Raw genomic sequence first — 16063 nt, 5'->3', positions numbered from 1 at the left:
GGCCACAGCCTATCATGGCGGTGCCCTGAGTAGCCACTTCCGGACCCAGACCCCTACATTGCCCTGGCTTTTCTCACTCCTGGCTGCCATGGCGGCGCCCAAGGTTTACCGGAAGTACAACATCGGAAGTGAGCCGTAGCCTCTGCCCTGAAGCGAGAGCGGCGCTGGGAAAGATGGCGGCAGCGGCGGCGGCGGCGGCGGTGGGCAATGCGGTTCCTTGCGGGGCTCGGCCTTGCGGGGCCCAGCCCGCCGGGCAGCCCAAGCCCAGGCCGCTGCCGCGCACACTCCTTGCCGCCGGGACGGCGCTCATAGAGAGCGGCGACGAGCTGGTAGCGGCCGTGTGGCCGTACCGGCGGCTGGCGCTGCTGCGGCGCCTCACGGTGCTGCCGTTCGTGGGGCTGCTCTACCCAGCCTGGCTGGGTGCCGCGGCTGCCGGCTGCTGGGGCTGGGGCAGCAGCTGGACGCAGATCCCCGAGGCCGCGCTGCTTGTGCTCGCCACCATCTGCCTCGCGCACGCGCTCACCGTCCTCTCGGGGCATTGGTCCGTGCACGCGCACTGCGCGCTCACCTGCACCCCGGTAAGTGTGCGCACCCGAGACCGACCCTCGGCATGGTCCGGCCTCACCGCGGATCCCAGTTACTGAGTTTATGTCCGTCCCCATCCCAGCCGGGGCCTCCGCATCTGCTGGAGCCGGGTCCCTAGAGGCGCCCTCCACCCTTTTGCGCTAGCTAAATTCTGGCCCCGCTTCTGACTTGGCTGTGTAACCCTGGCGTAAGTTACTTCCCTTCTTTGGAATTCCCCTCTGGTGTGGTCATTTAGATTCGATAAGGTAATAACTGTAAAAAGCTTAGCGCAGGGACCGGCATATGTCACCATTTACTAGCTCCCATACTAGCGAGTACTCGGTTGTTTCTCCTGGAAACGGTCCTACCTTCTTTGTTGTCTGTCTCCTACCTTGTTGTTCGTAGTGTGAGGTTAGACCTGTGGGATGGGTTTCCCTGTCTGTGGAGCTTGCTTTGAGAACTGAGCATCAGTCCTGATGGCCAGTGCTCAGAGCCACCCATGTCCACCCCATGACGACCAAAATGAGCTTGAAATGCAGTTAATTGCAGTGTTTAAGAGGAGCAGTTGGTGTTTGTGAGCAAGTGACTTAGCTGCTCGGAGTCTCTTTATGTCTGTCTGCAAGGGTGATGGTAAAGAGGTAATGATGAGGTGATGGTAATGATGCCCTCAGAATACAACAGCGAGGTAGTGCATGTGGTCCTTAGTCGTGAGATCTGGATGAATGAGAGCTGCCCTGGGTTAGCAGTTGATATCAGTGACTATGCCACTGCCCTCTGGGCTGGCCTCAGATGACACCAGCAGGTTATGGAGCCATGGGCACTGAGGTCAGCCTCCCCTCTGATCCCACACAGGTTTGTTAAAAGAAGAGAAAAAAGGAACAGCAACCAGGGCTGCAGAAAGAGAAAGAGAAACCACATCACCACCCTCCCTCACCCCTCTTTGACTCTAAGTGTGGACTGAATTCTCTTTCTCTTTTGAGAAAGTGAAATCTCTCTTATCCCAGGGGAGAGACTCAAACTTCTCAAACTTCTGGGGTTGGTGGCTTCAAGTCAGTACAATGAAGGACCCCAGTGAGGGACAAAAGAATGGAGGGAAGTTGGGGGGTAACACCCCCAAACTTCCAGCTGCCTATTGGCCTGCAGCTGAAAAGTGTGACTATTAACTTTCTCTCCAGGGATGGAGAAGAAAGAAGAACTAAGCAGCTGTGGGGTTAGGACAGGCAGATCTGGGTTTGCATCAGAGATCTCAGACAGGGGTGCTTCTTCTCTCTGGGTTTCAGCTTCCCCTTGTGTAAAGTGAGAACTGTAACACCTACCTCAGGGTGCCGTTGTAAGAAGAAACAGATGAACTCTGCAAAGCACCCGGCGTGTGGCTGGCCGCATGTAGTGCTTTGCACTTTTCTACAGCGTTTCCTGAGTTCATAGTTTTGTCTTTTGTTGTTATTTTTGCCTGCTTTGGGGCCTGTGAACTTCTGGACAGGCAGGGCCTTGTTTCTCAGGGTCACTGCCATGTCCCCCAACACCCCCCCCCCCAAAAAAAAAAAACCCAAAAAACATGGCAACACAGGTTCTGGTGGAGCAGACGTGGGATGGATGCAGCTCACAGGATTCAGGGAGTGCCAGTGCAGTTCCATTCAGTGCTTCCGTGTCTTAGGTGCTGCAGAAAGAACAAAACAGACAAAACACATTGTTTTCATGGTGTTAGTGGGGGAGATAGAACTCAGCAGTCGATGCTAAAGAGAGAAAACCAGGATAAGGATTTTGTGAGGGATCTTTGGATGGAGTATCCAGGGGCAGCATCCTGAGAAGGTGACGTTTGAGCGCAGGCCTGAAGCCAGCTGTGTGACCACGCATTCCAGGCAGAGAAAACAGCACGTGCCCTTAGCTGAGGCAAGGATGAGCCTCATCATCCCTTGTCACTCGAGGACACAGCGAGAATAGTAAGGGGGACGGGGGGCGGAGGGGGAGCAGCGGGGCAGGTGGGCTGTAACAGGCCTTGGCTCACGTGGACTGAGAGGGTACCTCACGCCGGGCAGCATTCTTCCTGTTTGAGTTCACCTTCGTCAGCAGAGCTCTGTGCGCTGAGCGCTGTTCATGACCCTGGCTTTATAATATGGGCGGGACCAGAGGCCCAGTGAAGTGCTGTCCCTTGTCCCAGTGACAGACTGGGGAGTGGCCAGTCAGCACCCACAGCCCAGTGGCATGTTCCAGAGCATGTCCACAGAGCTGCGGCACCTGTGACCTCCCCAGTGGAAGCCGCGGAGCTGGGGCTTGAGAAGGGCTCAGCGGCAGCACTTTGCCTCTCACAGGAGTTCGACCCCAGCAAAGCAACCTTAGTGAAGGTGGTGCCGACTCCCAACAACGGCTCCACTGAGCTCGTAGCCCTGCACCGTGATGAGGTAGGGACCACCTGCTCCAGCATGGGTTTGGATGGGATCCCCAGGCCCTGACATTCCCAGATCAGGGGCCTCTGCCACAGACACACCTCCCACAGGGCGAAGATGGCCAGGAGGTGCTGTCCTTTGAATTCCAGAAGATCAAGTATTCCTACGATGCTCTGGAGAAGAAGCGTTTCCTCCCTGTGGCCTTTCCTGTGGGAAACCTGTTCTCATTCTACCAGAGCAACAGAGGGTTCCAGGAGGACTCGGAGATCCGTGCAGCCGAGAAGAAGTTTGGGAGCAACAGGTGAGTCCCAGCGTCCCAAGCATCGCCCCTGCTGAGACAGGACTGGGCCTCTGCCTGTGGTTACCAGCCCGGGTCTCTATCCCAGCTAGTGGCTCCTTCCCCACTTGTATATGCCCTGTGGTTTGGAGGAATCCACCTTTTCAACAAAACGTCCCAGGTGGACGTGGCGGGCATCCTCTGAGAAACGTGTTCTAGTCTAGTCTCCCTCAGACTTGCCTGCTGATAGGAACCCCTCCACAGCTTGGAGCCTGGCCCAGGACTGTTCATCCTTGTCTTGTGTTTGTAACTTGTGTTCTCTTCTTTATTTTAAATTTTTTTTATAAATGTATATTCTTGTCATTTTTCTTATACATATCCCAGTACTTTATGAGTGGTGATAAAAAAAGATGGTGGTGAGCAGGATAGCTCTTGTTTGTACCAGATGGAATGCAGATGCTCTGTCAGCACTTTCTCCTTTAACCTTCACCAAAACCACCAGTGTTGACGGGAGCTGGGAGGGGTCAGAGCTGGGCTTCAGAGCCCCCATCCTGGCCATGGTGATAATTGTTCTTGACTCAAAAACGCTCAGAATCTCTAGGAAATTATTTCTTGACATAGTTGCTTTTCAAAAAATTACAAATACGTTACTGCAACCAGCGATCTAGTAGGAAGGTTTATAGGAAACATTTACTGATCCTCCCCTACCCAAGCCAAGTCAACCATGGTGGCAGCCTGGGATGTCCACTTTCACACCGTCCTTGCTTACGCAAAGGTACCCTACACAGTCCAGGGTGGGGCTCAGTTTTTATTGCAATGCAGCCACTGTGCCGTTTCTTTTTCTCAAATCCCATGTCCTGGATATCACTCCAGTTCTGCAGGGCAAAACAAGGACAGCCATAGTGGACCTGGCTGGTCCCATGGCCAGACAGGGCCACCACACAGAGTGCTGTAGAGCACACTTTTTGGCCCTGCTTCTCAAATTCCAGGGCTTTTATTTAGGGAGTCTTTGGAACATCCCAGCTCAGGCGCCCCCTCTCCATAGTGGGGTGGGGCTCAGGCACTGTATTTCAGGCCCCAGGGGACTCCACAGCACCTAGCTGCCGGGCCTCCTCTGTGCAGCTTCAGGGCTCCCGTCCCACGGTCAGCCATTCCTCTCCCCCTGCCTTGTCACCCACCCAGATGATAGGTTCTCGTCTTGCACCAGCCCCGCTCAGGGGGGCGGCTGCCTGAAGAGCCCAGTGCTGATTCAGAAGCTTCATCTGGGCTCTGCAGAGCAGAGGGCTGGGGGCAGTCAGCGCACCTGCTTCAGTGCCACATGGTCAAGGAGAGCCGTAGTTGAGCATCCCAATGTCTGGAAGCTCACCATTGCCCCTAGTTGCCCAGGGAGCCCGTCCATGCCCGGAAGTGGAGGTGTTCAGGGGTGGGGCCCCTGGGGCTTCCCACCAGGAACAGGGCGTGGCATCTGGTCTCTTTCAGGGCCGAGATGGTGGTGCCTGACTTCTCAGAGCTGTTCAAGGAGAGAGCCACCGCGCCCTTCTTTGTGTTCCAGGTAAAGCAGCAGCTCTGGTCCTTCTCCCCACCCTGTTCCTTCGGGCTTTCACAGTCCGCCTCCAAACGTGAAAACCTCTCCCTGTCCTCGTGGTCAGAGCCTGTGGGCACAACGGCCCTCGTGTGCCATCCAGTCCTCCCGAGGCATTCTCCCTGCGTTCCCAGGAACAGACAGGCCCGTGTCCCATAGGTGTTCTGCGTGGGACTCTGGTGTCTGGACGAGTACTGGTACTACAGTGTCTTCACACTCTCCATGCTGGTGGCCTTCGAGGCCTCCCTGGTGCAGCAGCAGATGCGGAACATGTCAGAGATCCGGAAGATGGGCAACAAGCCCCACATGATCCAGGTATGGCCAGTAGCGTGACGGGTGGGTAGGAGGGTCCCTGTGGTCTTGGGGTGGGCGAGGCATGGGCACATCCCCAGAGCTGACGGAACCCCACCCCCTCCCAGGTCTACCGGAGCCGAAAGTGGAGGCCTGTTGCCAGCAATGAGATTGTTCCTGGGGACATCGTCTCAATCGGTGAGGCCCAGTTCTGCTCCTTCCCGGTGGGAGCCCAGGCCTCAGGCTCTGTCCAACCCTCCTGCCCCTGCCCTGCAGGCCGCTCCCCACAGGAGAACCTGGTGCCATGCGACGTGCTGCTGTTGCGGGGCCGCTGCATCGTGGACGAGGCCATGCTCACTGGGGAGTCGGTGCCCCAGATGAAGGTGCTGGGTCAGGAGTGGAGGGAGGGGGGTCCTCGGGCGCGTCACTGTCCCATCCATTGAGGAGGACACAGGCCAGGGAAGGGCTGGTGGCTGGGCCAGGAGACTGGAGGAGGCATAGCATCTGGATGGAGACCCTGGGTTTCCTGGCAGGTCAGTGCCCTGGACTAAGGGGAGCCAAGTGGTGATGAGGAAAGGGAAGGAGATGAGAGGCCAGGAGCATCGGTGGGGTGTCAGGCACCCTGGGATCTCAGGCTGAGGTGGGATGACAGAAACCGGGAAGCTGTGAATCCGGGGTTACTCCCTGTACAGGGTTACAGGGAGTCTATGCTGCACACAAAGGTGGAAAGACAGGGTGGAGCCCCCGCCCCTGTGAGGTGCACCGGCTTGGATGGGGAGCCCTGTGAGGGTCAGGCAGGTTCCTCCCAGCCCCAGGGTCCGGCTCTCCAGCCTGGGGATGGAGAAGGAGGCCAAGGTAGGACTAGCCATTGACTTTCCTGTCGTCCCCAGGAACCCATCGAAGACCTCAGCCCCAACCGAGTACTGGACCTCCAGGCCGACTCCCGGCTCCACGTCATCTTCGGGGGCACCAAGGTGGTGCAGCACATCCCTCCCCAGAAAGCCACCACAGGCCTGAAGCGTAGGTGCCTCAGGGGTGTCTGGGGGTGTCCTAGCCCTGCCACCCCCAAACCCTCAAAGTCTGCTTGGCTCTGAGAGAGTCGGGATGAGCAGAATGAATGACGCTGGTCCTTTTTCTCCCCAGCGGTGGACAGTGGGTGTGTGGCCTACGTCCTGAGGACCGGATTCAACACATCCCAGGTGTGGCACCTTGCCCAGTTCTGAGGAGGGTGGTCCCTGGGGCGTATGGTGGACAGCTGAGATGGCAACTCTTTCAGACCCCAGAACATCCACCCCATAGGCTCACTCTGATACCAGGTACTGGGCTGGGGGCCAGAGTGCTGAGACAAGCCCCAGACTAGGCCTGCTTTCCCCGGCTGGGGTTCTGCCTCACAGACAGTAGACTGATTTTGGTCCCGCACACTTGGGAATCACAGTCTGGGCCATAAACTTTTCACTGAAGTGGCGTGAGGATTCTTTGATAGAGACGATGGTCAGATCTCCTTCCAGAAAATTCATCCCTCCGCCCCAATCTCAGCCACTTCCTTCCCTGACCCCGAGTCTTCAGTCACTGGTCTCCGTAACTCTGTAGCTGTTGGCTGAGTTGCAGCCACCCACATAGCTGTGCAGTTCCTGGAACAGCTGTGTTGTCAGCTGTGGCGCTCAGTCAGCCCAGGCAGGCACTCCCCAGCAGCAGAGAGAACGTGGCCCTGGTGCTTTTAGGCAGGAAAGGCCGCCACCCTCCCAGGGAAGATCTCTGTCCCTCCGTCCCTCTAGGGCAAGCTGCTGCGCACGATCCTCTTTGGGGTCAAGAGGGTGACAGCGAACAACCTGGAGACCTTCATCTTCATCCTCTTCCTCCTGGTCTTTGCCATTGCGGCAGCCGCCTACGTATGGATCGAAGGTAAGCACCGTGACCACTCCCCTCCGCCTCCCCCATCTGCTGGACCCCACGCCCGTGGCCCCCAGGCTGTCAGGCCCTGTCTTCGCAGGTACCAAGGACCCCAGCCGGAACCGCTACAAGCTATTTCTGGAATGCACGCTGATCCTCACTTCTGTCGTGCCCCCCGAGCTGCCCATTGAGCTGTCTCTGGCCGTCAACACTTCCCTCATTGCTCTGGCCAAGCTCTGTGAGTCTCTGGGGCAGGGACAAGGTGCCGAGTGGGCTGGGGCCCGGCAGCACCCCTGACACTGGCTCCCACCACCCAGACATGTACTGCACGGAGCCCTTCCGGATCCCCTTCGCCGGCAAGGTGGAGGTGTGCTGCTTTGACAAGACAGGGACCTTGACCAGCGACAGCCTGGTGGTGCGCGGCGTGGCTGGGCTCCGGTGAGTGTGGGGAGTCTGGATCGGGAGGCGCCGAGCCGGGGGCGTTCTGGGAACTCAAGGGACAGACAGCTGCCCAGCCCAAGCCTTCGAAGTGAGGGCCTGTCACAGGCCCTACCACAGAGGTCCATTCTAGGGGGCCCCCAAGCATTCTTCAGTGTGAGTGACAGTGGCAGGGGGCTCAGCTTGGGCTCCAGGCAGCCACGTGACCTCTGGGGGCATTCATGAGACGCGTGCAGGTGTCGCAGGGACCAAGACAATACCCTGCGGCCCCCCACTGTGACCAGCAATTCCCAGGGGGTCCCTCTACCCAGTCACCTCCACCCTGGTAACCAGCTATTCTTCCTCCTTGCAGAGATGGGAAGGAGGTGACCCCTGTGTCCAACATCCCCATAGAAACACACCGGGCTCTGGCCTCATGCCATTCCCTCATGCAGCTGGATGACGGCACCCTTGTGGGTGACCCGCTTGAGAAAGCCATGCTGACGGCCGTAGACTGGACACTGACCAAAGGTGAGGGGCTGGAGCCTCGGCCATACCGCAGCTCTTACGTCCCCGGGCAGGCGGGGTGTGCCTCTCAGGCACCTGTGTGTTCAACTCAGGCAGGTGCGTGGGCACAGGCTCACTTCTGACCTGGGGCAGGGTCCTCCATACCCAGATCTCCCAGCTCGGACCCCTCCCAGAGCCAGGAGTTCCTGCAGGCCCCGGGTCTGGAGGTGGGGGGAGGAAGGGGATGGAGGGAGGAAGGGCACGGAGGGGGCAGGTGGGGGCTTGGCTGCCTCTTTGGAGCGAAGGCCCTCAGGACTCGTACTTATTTGTTTCCAGATGAGAAAGTATTCCCCCGAAGTATTAAAACTCAGGGGCTGAAAATTCACCAGCGCTTTCATTTTGCCAGTGCCCTAAAGCGAATGTCCGTGCTCGCCTCCTACGAGAAGCTTGGCTCCACTGATCTGTGCTACATCGCGGCTGTGAAGGGGGCCCCTGAAACCCTGCACTCCATGGTGAGCCAGGCCTGGCCCAGGGTGGGGAGGGGGGTGCGGGGCGGTTGGTGACATCCCCCTGCGTTCCCTGCAGTTCGCCCAGTGCCCACCTGACTACCACCACATCCACACGGAGATTTCCCGGGAAGGAGCCCGTGTCCTGGCGCTGGGGTATAAGGAGCTGGGGCACCTCACTCACCAGCAGGTAAGGGCCCAAGCCCCCCCACCTACCGGCCCCTTGTCCACATCACCTTCTGTCCCCTGTGACCCATTTCCCCTGTGAAATGGGCACAATTTCATCTTCCTCCTGCCTGGTCTCTACCTTTGGAGGCCCCAGGTGGCACTCAGTCCTCACTTCCTTCTCCTCCCCTGCATGCCCCATTCCCCACGGACCCCATCCCACCCCAGAACCCAGGGCTGCTCCCTAGAGAGCACACCCAGGTCTCACCTCCTATCCTCACATCCACGGGTTCTCTCACACCCCCTTGGGGAACACCCTGGGGCACCTTGGGTTCCCTATCTCCAGCCCAGCTCCACCCCTGCCTTGCCCAACCACCTGGTCACTGCATGGTCTTGAGGTATCCCCAGCCCTCGGTCACCCCCCACATCCCATTGGCTATAGGCTCTCCTCCCACCTCCAGTACCAATGCTGCTCCTTTACCAGCTTCCACCTTGGCCCTCATCCAAGTGGCTTTCATCTGCTTGCACCCAGTGGCCATGAGGTCCTTCCAGAATGTACACCAGGTCACACCTCTGTTCAGAGCCTCGTTCAAGGCCCGTTCCTGAGCCTAGTTACAGACCTTTCAGAGCCACCCGGCTCTGTGCCACCCCACGACCCTCTCTGCCTCATTCCCCTGGCTTCATCTCTCTTGTGGTACTCAGTGCTCTGATTTCTGTGACTTTCTTTATTACATGTCTTCTCCAGTAGAAGGCAAGCTCCGTGAGGGCAGAGATCTTTTAGTTTCTGATACGAGATAGAGCGTGAGCTCTTGCTCGGTGGTTATCAAAGGAGAGTCCCAACTTTCCTGTCCTAGAAGATGAAATACAGGGACTTTGTGTCACGCTGTTGTCCATGGTAGCGGGTAGAGGCACCATTGCGGGGCCAGGGCCACCCAGCCACTGCTGAGCCCCTCTACCACCAGGGCGCCTCTCACCCTCCCCACACCTCTCACCTTCTGACCCTCCAGTGTCCCTCCTGCAAGGATGGGGCCTTCTCTGACCTCTCCCCACCCAGCGTGTTGTCAGAGCTTGGGAAATGGGGGAGGGTGAGAGACAAGTCATGAGAGCACTGCTGTGTCCATCCACAGGCCCGGGAGCTCAAGCGGGAGGCCCTGGAGTGCAACCTGAAGTTCGTCGGCTTCATTGTGGTCTCCTGCCCACTCAAGGCTGACTCCAAGGCCGTGATCCGCGAGATCCAGAACGCCTCCCATCGGGTACAGCCACTGGACCCCTCCCCACCAGGCCCCATGGGTGGGCAGTCTTGGCTACTCCTTACAGAGAGGGAGACATGACAGTAGAGGACAGTTCCATCCTCAGTGGGGCATTCAGCGGTGGGTATCTGGGTCTTGGAAGCAAAGGTTCCATGGCGTTTGGTTGAGCTCCACCATGGCTTGGACACTCGTGCTATCCCTCATGCCTGAGGGTGCTCTGGGACTCAGTCTGTGCCCATCTTTCTCATATCACCTTCTCAGGCCCCCAGCATCACTGGGAGGTGAGGGCTATTCCCCCCACTCCACCCCATCTTAGGAAAAAGCTGAGGCTGGGTTGGAGGATGTGGAGACAACACCCAGACAGGCTGTGTGTGTCCCAGTGGCTTTTCTCTGTCAGTCTTGGTGGTTTGTGTATTCTAGTTCAGGACTCAGTTTAGGGTGTGGGAGGCGAGCCTGGCAGTGTCAGAGGGTAGTGATGTGATTAGTCCTCACCTGGCCTCAGCAGTCAAGGCCCATCTTGCCGTCACCAGGCTCTAAGCCAGAAGGCTAGAGCTTGTGTCATACCACCCCCAGTCTCTTGGCTGGAGCATCTACCAAGCCAAGAGGGTCCACACCAAGGGCTGGCTCTTAGTTTGTGTTGCAAATAAAGGCTATGGGTGTTCTCAGAAAGACACACATACACGTATCATTCGCAGAAAACTCCACTAGCTGAGGCAGGTTGAGGCTCTTGGAAGCCCAGTCCCCATTAGGGGGCCAAGCGCTTCCTCTATGGCTGTCCTCAGAAGGGACTTGGCCCCCAGGTCTCCAGGCTGGAGTTCTGATGCCCTGAGCCCTGCTCCACTGAGCCTCCGCCCTCTCCCCAGGTGGTCATGATCACAGGTGACAACCCGCTCACTGCCTGCCACGTGGCTCAGGAGCTGCACTTCATTGAAAAGGCTCACACGCTGATCCTGCAGCCTCCCACGGAGAAAGGTGAGGCCCCATGTGGTCGTGGGCTGGGGGGACCTTGAGTCCAAGAACAGCTCCCGCCCGGTGGCTCACCTCTGTGCCAGGCCTGAGTGAGCACGCCCAGCGTCATCCAGTACCCGTGACACAGGCCTGCGGATCACAGCCCTGCCCTGTGCGCACGTTTGGGCTGTCTGGCCGGGGAGCTCCACCCGACCTGTGCGGCAGCGTGCAGGCGGTCACCGGCTCTGGGGCCAGCAACACCTTCCAATCTTAAGGCGGTTGGTTGTTGTCACACCAGCCCACGTTTCATAGCCTCCCACCCACCTTGGGCCTGGCTGGCTGCCTGTGCGTGGCGAGGGCTCCCCTCGAGCACCGGGACTGCTGGTGCTCGTGTGTGGTGTGGCCAGAACCTGGGGCCGAGGGCTTGGTTTGCATTCGTCAGACTCTTTGCCCCACATGGGAGGGCTTGCCATTCCCACACCACATAGGAGGAAGCCAACCAGGTCAGCTGTTGGGGCCCCTGCTCTGTAGACAAGGAGACAGAGAAGTGAATCCATCCACCTGGATCATTGGGAAACACTGTGACTAAGGATTTGAACTCAGATGTCCTGGTTCCAGAACTCATGGTCTCTGGTCTCTCCTGAGTAACCAAATTGGTTGCAAGTGGTGCCTGTGAATCAGAAAAATCAAGGGACGAATCCAGCCCCAGCACCTCTGGCTGGTGGCGTGGAGTCTGTCAGATGCCGTAGGACAGCACCCGGTGCAGGGCCTGGCTTGGGAGCAGCATGCACCAGTGATGTCACTGGGCTGCAGGCCAGAGGAGGGTGCTGGTATGGCCCGGCCAAGAGGGCTTCCAGAACCTCCCAGCCCTTCTCTCCGTCTGTGCTGTTGAGCCCAGGTCTCTGTCCCAGTCCCAGGCACTGGGCTCTTCCAGAGCCTGGGGATCGTAGGCAGGTGGCCCAGAGGTGGCTGCCAAGACTGTTGAGGAGCAAGTGAAGCTGCTCTAACAGAACAGCCGCAACAGGAGCCAGGAGGAGCTTATTTTCCTTTCAAGCTCTGACAGCTCAGGGCCAGCCGTCCAGTGCTGAGAAGGCTGGTGGGCTGCCCTCAGCTGTCCTCGGTGCTCAGCACCCACACCTAGACCAACCAGCTAGAAAGGGGAAGTGGATAGCAAGCAGTGTCTGGCCTGAGGAAGTGATTCGGGGTGCCCTGGCCCTGGGAGAGCAGAGTTTCAGGCAGGCCCCCAGGGTTATGGGGAGGGGGGGGCGCGTCTGAGGTCAGGCTGCCTGGGTTTGAATCTGGCCCATCACATGATCTCAGGCCAGTAGCTTAGGCCCTGGGTTTTCAGATCCTTTGTATCGGAGGTTTCTGTGCACAGTCTCTGTGGGGTGCCTAGTGTCTGGGGTACAGGTTGGTATGGACCTGGGGTGGGGGCCAAGAAGGTGCTCCAGAGAGGAGAGGCTAGGACTGCATACGTGGGGTCCAAGTGAGAGGGTCCACCTGAGCAGCTGAGCCCCATCCCTGACCCTGGCACTGGCCCTGCAGGTCGACCGTGTGAGTGGCATTCCATCGACGGCAGCATCGTGCTGCCCCTGGCCCAGGGCTCCCCGAAGGCACTGGCCCTGGATCACGCACTGTGCCTCACGGGCGATGGCCTGGCCCACCTGCAGGCCGAGGACCCCCAGCTGCTGCTTCGCCTCATCCCACACGTGCAAGTGTTCGCCCGAGTGGCCCCCAAACAGAAGGTGGGTACAGGGTGGCGGAGGGCAGGCGGGGCCCTGGGGAGGGCACGCAGCCCTCACTTGGTCCGTCTCTCCCCAAACAGGAGTTTGTCATCACCAGCCTGAAGGAGCTGGGCTACGTGACCCTCATGTGTGGGGATGGCACCAACGACGTGGGTGCCCTGAAGCACGCTGATGTGGGTGAGCCCCTGGGGTTGGGGGCTGTTCTGCCAACACCAGCTTACCATCAGGGACACGCCACTGAGCAAGTTCTGTGAGGAAGCAGTAGTGAAGGGACGGGGCAGGGACTGGTGGGATTGGGGATCTGAAGGGCTCCAAGGCCAGGAAGAGATACAAGTGTCTGAGGAAAAGTGTGGCGGAGACCACCAGGAACCTCTGGTGAGGGTCCAGGGCAGCTCCATGGGGCAGACATGACTTGGTTTTCTCAGGCCCCGGGCACTGTATGGGCTCCAAGGGCCAAGGCCAGAGGCCAGGGAGAGTTTATAGCCTCGGATCTGTGTCCACAGAACATAGATGTCAAGTTGATGTTTAAAGACCAATTTAACCTAGTTTCAGTGCTTTTCAAATATTCATTTGGTTTATCAACCGCGATGTTTATGACACATCATTTACCTCGTTATGATTCTTGGCAATAAACTTCTTTGGAAATCAGTTAGTTTTGACCTACACAGCGTTATATACTTTATTTGGGTATTGTTTTTTTGTTGTCCTTAAGTAGTTTGTAGGAAGTAAGATAGATGCTCTCTTGAGGCGCTCTTGGGGTGAGTGGTCAGGTAAAATGGGGAGGTTTGGCCCCGGGATTAGCTGTGTTGAACAGACACTCCGTGCTCTGTCCTTCTGGCTTCTGACACACACTCCCACCAGGTGTGGCCCTCCTGGCCAATGCCCCTGAGCGGATCATCGAGAGGCGGCGACGGCCCCGGGACAGCCCCGTCCTGAGCAACAGTGGAGTTAGGGCCACCTCCAGGGCAGCCAAGCAGAGGTCGGGGCTCCCACCCTCTGAGGAGCAGCTGGCCTCCCAGCGGGTAAGTCTCAGAAGGGGGGCACCAGCACCCCCTTGTTGTCAGGTCTCACCCGTTGCTACCTGCCTCATAGGACCGCCTGAGTCAGGTGCTTCGGGACCTCGAGGACGAGAGCATGCCCATCGTGAAGCTGGGGGATGCCAGCATCGCTGCGCCCTTCACCTCCAAACTCTCTTCCATCCAGTGCAGTGAGTCCTGCTGCCGTGATCCTCCCCTACCCCATCCCTAGGCCCATCCTGCCTGGCACCCACGCCCACGCCTGCCTTCCCCCACAGTTTGCCACGTGATCAAGCAGGGCCGCTGCACGCTGGTGACCACACTGCAGATGTTCAAGATCTTGGCGCTCAATGCCCTCATCCTGGCCTACAGCCAGAGTGTCCTATACTTGGAGGGTGTCAAGTTCAGTGACTTCCAGGCCACACTGCAGGGGCTGCTCCTGGCTGGCTGTTTCCTCTTCATCTCCCGCTCCAAGGTGGGCCAGGACCCTGAGCAAAGCAGGGGCTCCCATCCCAGCCCAAGGGTGCCCTCTGCTTCTCTAAGCCATGGTTCTTGCCCCAGAGGTGCCGGGAGGCTTCTCGGATTGATGGCTGGTGACGCTTGGGCCAGCCAGGGCAGGCTGTTAAAGGTGCCACCACATGTCTGTTTTATCCTCACAGCAGCCCTTGGGATGGGAACTCTCATCCCCAAGTTACAGATGGGGATCACGGGGCAGGGCGGGTGCCCACTGAGGCTCTTCAGAGTGCCGCTGCTCAGGCCCAGCACTGTCCACAGGCTGGGGTCTCAGGTGGGCCACACCATTGAGACAGATGGGGAAACGATTATCAAGAGCACTCCGTATGCAGTGCTGAGAAAAACACCAAGTAGGTCACACAGGCTGTGGGGAATGGCCTCAGGGTCGGTCAGGGAGGTCTGTGTAATGCTGACATTGAGGCCAACGCATAAAGAACAAGAGAACCAGCGAGAAACTAGGCACAAAGGCCGCAGATGGTCATGGGCTGATGCGAGAGGCCCTGGTGGCCAGAGGGGGTGGGAGGTGGTCTGGGTTGATCATACATGCCCCATGAGCAACAGGGAGGGCTTTAAGTTTATTCTAGAGTGGGGGCAGGGTGGATCTTAAGACCCCTATGGCTGGGCATTGAGCAAGGCGGGGGTGGCATCTGGACTGAGGGGATGGGGGGTGGACAGGGCTCTGGGGACTAGTGCTGACCTGTAAACTGCAGAATTTGGTGACTGCTTTCTGCACAGGCCTGCCAGGAAGCAGGGTAGGTGGGTGACCCCAGGGCGAGCCTGGGCCCTGACCCCCACTCTGCCCCTGCAGCCCCTCAAGACCCTCTCCCGAGAGCGGCCCCTGCCCAACATCTTCAACTTGTACACCATCCTCACTGTCATGCTCCAGTTCTGCGTGCACTTCATGAGTCTCGTCTACCTGTACAGCGAGGCCCAGGCCCGGAGCCCTGAGAAGTGAGTGCACTCCCAGCCTGGGGGTGGACAGGGTGCTCCCAGAGGAGGCAGCATCCCTCCGGTTGGGGGGGTGGCAGGAGAAACATGCAGACGTTGGCCTGGGGTGACCAGGGCCAGGCCAGCAGAGTCCACCAGGCAGAGTCCTGGTTCTGCGGGGAGCAGCAGGAATCATGAAGGGGCCCTGACCCCCATGTGTCCCTGAAGGCAGGAGCAATTTGTGGACCTGTACAAAGAATTTGAGCCAAGCCTAGTCAACAGCACAGTGTACATCATGGCCATGGCCATGCAGATGGCCACCTTCGCCATTAACTACAAGGTGAGGCCCAGCCCCTGCCCGAGCACACCCTGCCCACCCTCTGGGCTGCCACGACACACAGCTGCCCATCTGCCTATCCCCACAGGGCCCACCCTTCATGGAGAGCCTGCCTGAGAACCGGCCTCTGGTGTGGAGCCTAGCCGTGTCACTCCTGGCCATCGTGGGCCTGCTCCTTGGTTCCTCACCTGAGTTCAACAGCCAGTTTGGACTCGTGGACATCCCTGTGGAGGTGAGGGGCCCTGTAGACGCGGTCCCAGGACTTGGCCTGGACCTGTCTGCAGGCACCTGACTCACCAGCACTCCCTGTCCCACAGTTCAAGCTGGTCATCGCCCAGGTCCTACTCCTGGACTTCTGCTTGGCACTCCTGGTCGACCGCGTCCTGCAGTTCTTCCTGGGGACCCCAAAGTTGAAAGTGCCTTCCTGAGATGGCAGTGCTGGCACCTACTGCCCACTCTGCTGCTGCTGGGCAGGAGCCCCGCGAGGGCCCCAGGAGGGAACACTGCCCCCACGGTGAGGCTGACCTGGCCTTGCCCACCAAGACTGAGCTGGGACACCCCCACCCCACCCCCTACGGCTGTCTGAGGCCTGGCTGGCGGAACCAGCCCTGGGCCAGTGTCTTTGGTAAATAAAGCAGCATCAGTGATTTGAAGAAGCCTTGCCTCTGTCTCTGCACCTCAGAAGGGGTCGCTGGGGGCTGGGTGGTCCCCAAGGAAGGTCCTGGCACCCTCCTCATGGACTGT

General features: G+C 58.7%; 1 protein-coding gene across 3 annotated transcripts; it reads left to right on the top strand.

The window, feature by feature from the left end:
- Window positions 1-32: 32 nt before the first annotated feature.
- On the top strand, window positions 33-15972 carry ATP13A1 (ATPase 13A1). 3 transcript variants are annotated; one of them, XM_027084837.1, is made up of 26 exons: window positions 33-578; window positions 2874-2963; window positions 3059-3249; window positions 4705-4777; window positions 4967-5122; window positions 5227-5296; window positions 5375-5481; window positions 5989-6118; window positions 6242-6297; window positions 6874-7000; window positions 7089-7226; window positions 7306-7426; window positions 7779-7936; window positions 8249-8424; window positions 8498-8608; window positions 9711-9836; window positions 10697-10805; window positions 12327-12526; window positions 12607-12703; window positions 13388-13548; window positions 13619-13733; window positions 13821-14017; window positions 14864-15006; window positions 15211-15322; window positions 15408-15551; window positions 15637-15972. In XM_027084837.1, the coding sequence occupies exons 1-26, from the start codon at window positions 174-176 to the stop codon at window positions 15745-15747; spliced, it is 3624 nt and encodes a 1207-aa protein (XP_026940638.1). In that variant the 5' UTR covers window positions 33-173; the 3' UTR covers window positions 15748-15972. The 3 variants fall into 3 exon arrangements, 1 of the variants encoding a protein (XP_026940638.1); XR_003428340.1 differs by lacking the exon at window positions 15211-15322 and having other exon boundaries at window positions 15637-15754; XR_003428341.1 differs by lacking the exons at window positions 15211-15322; window positions 15408-15551; window positions 15637-15972 and adding an exon at window positions 14202-14329 and having other exon boundaries at window positions 14864-14974.
- The last annotated feature ends 91 nt before the right edge of the window (window positions 15973-16063 follow it).

Source organism: Aethalodelphis obliquidens, unplaced genomic scaffold (genome assembly GCF_003676395.1).
Source record: "Aethalodelphis obliquidens isolate GAN/ISIS:26980383/991018 unplaced genomic scaffold, ASM367639v1 scaffold53, whole genome shotgun sequence".
NCBI classification, from domain to species: domain Eukaryota; kingdom Metazoa; phylum Chordata; class Mammalia; order Artiodactyla; family Delphinidae; genus Aethalodelphis; species Aethalodelphis obliquidens.
Note: the sequence above shows the minus strand (reverse complement) of the source record. Positions and strands in the feature narration are given on the sequence as shown.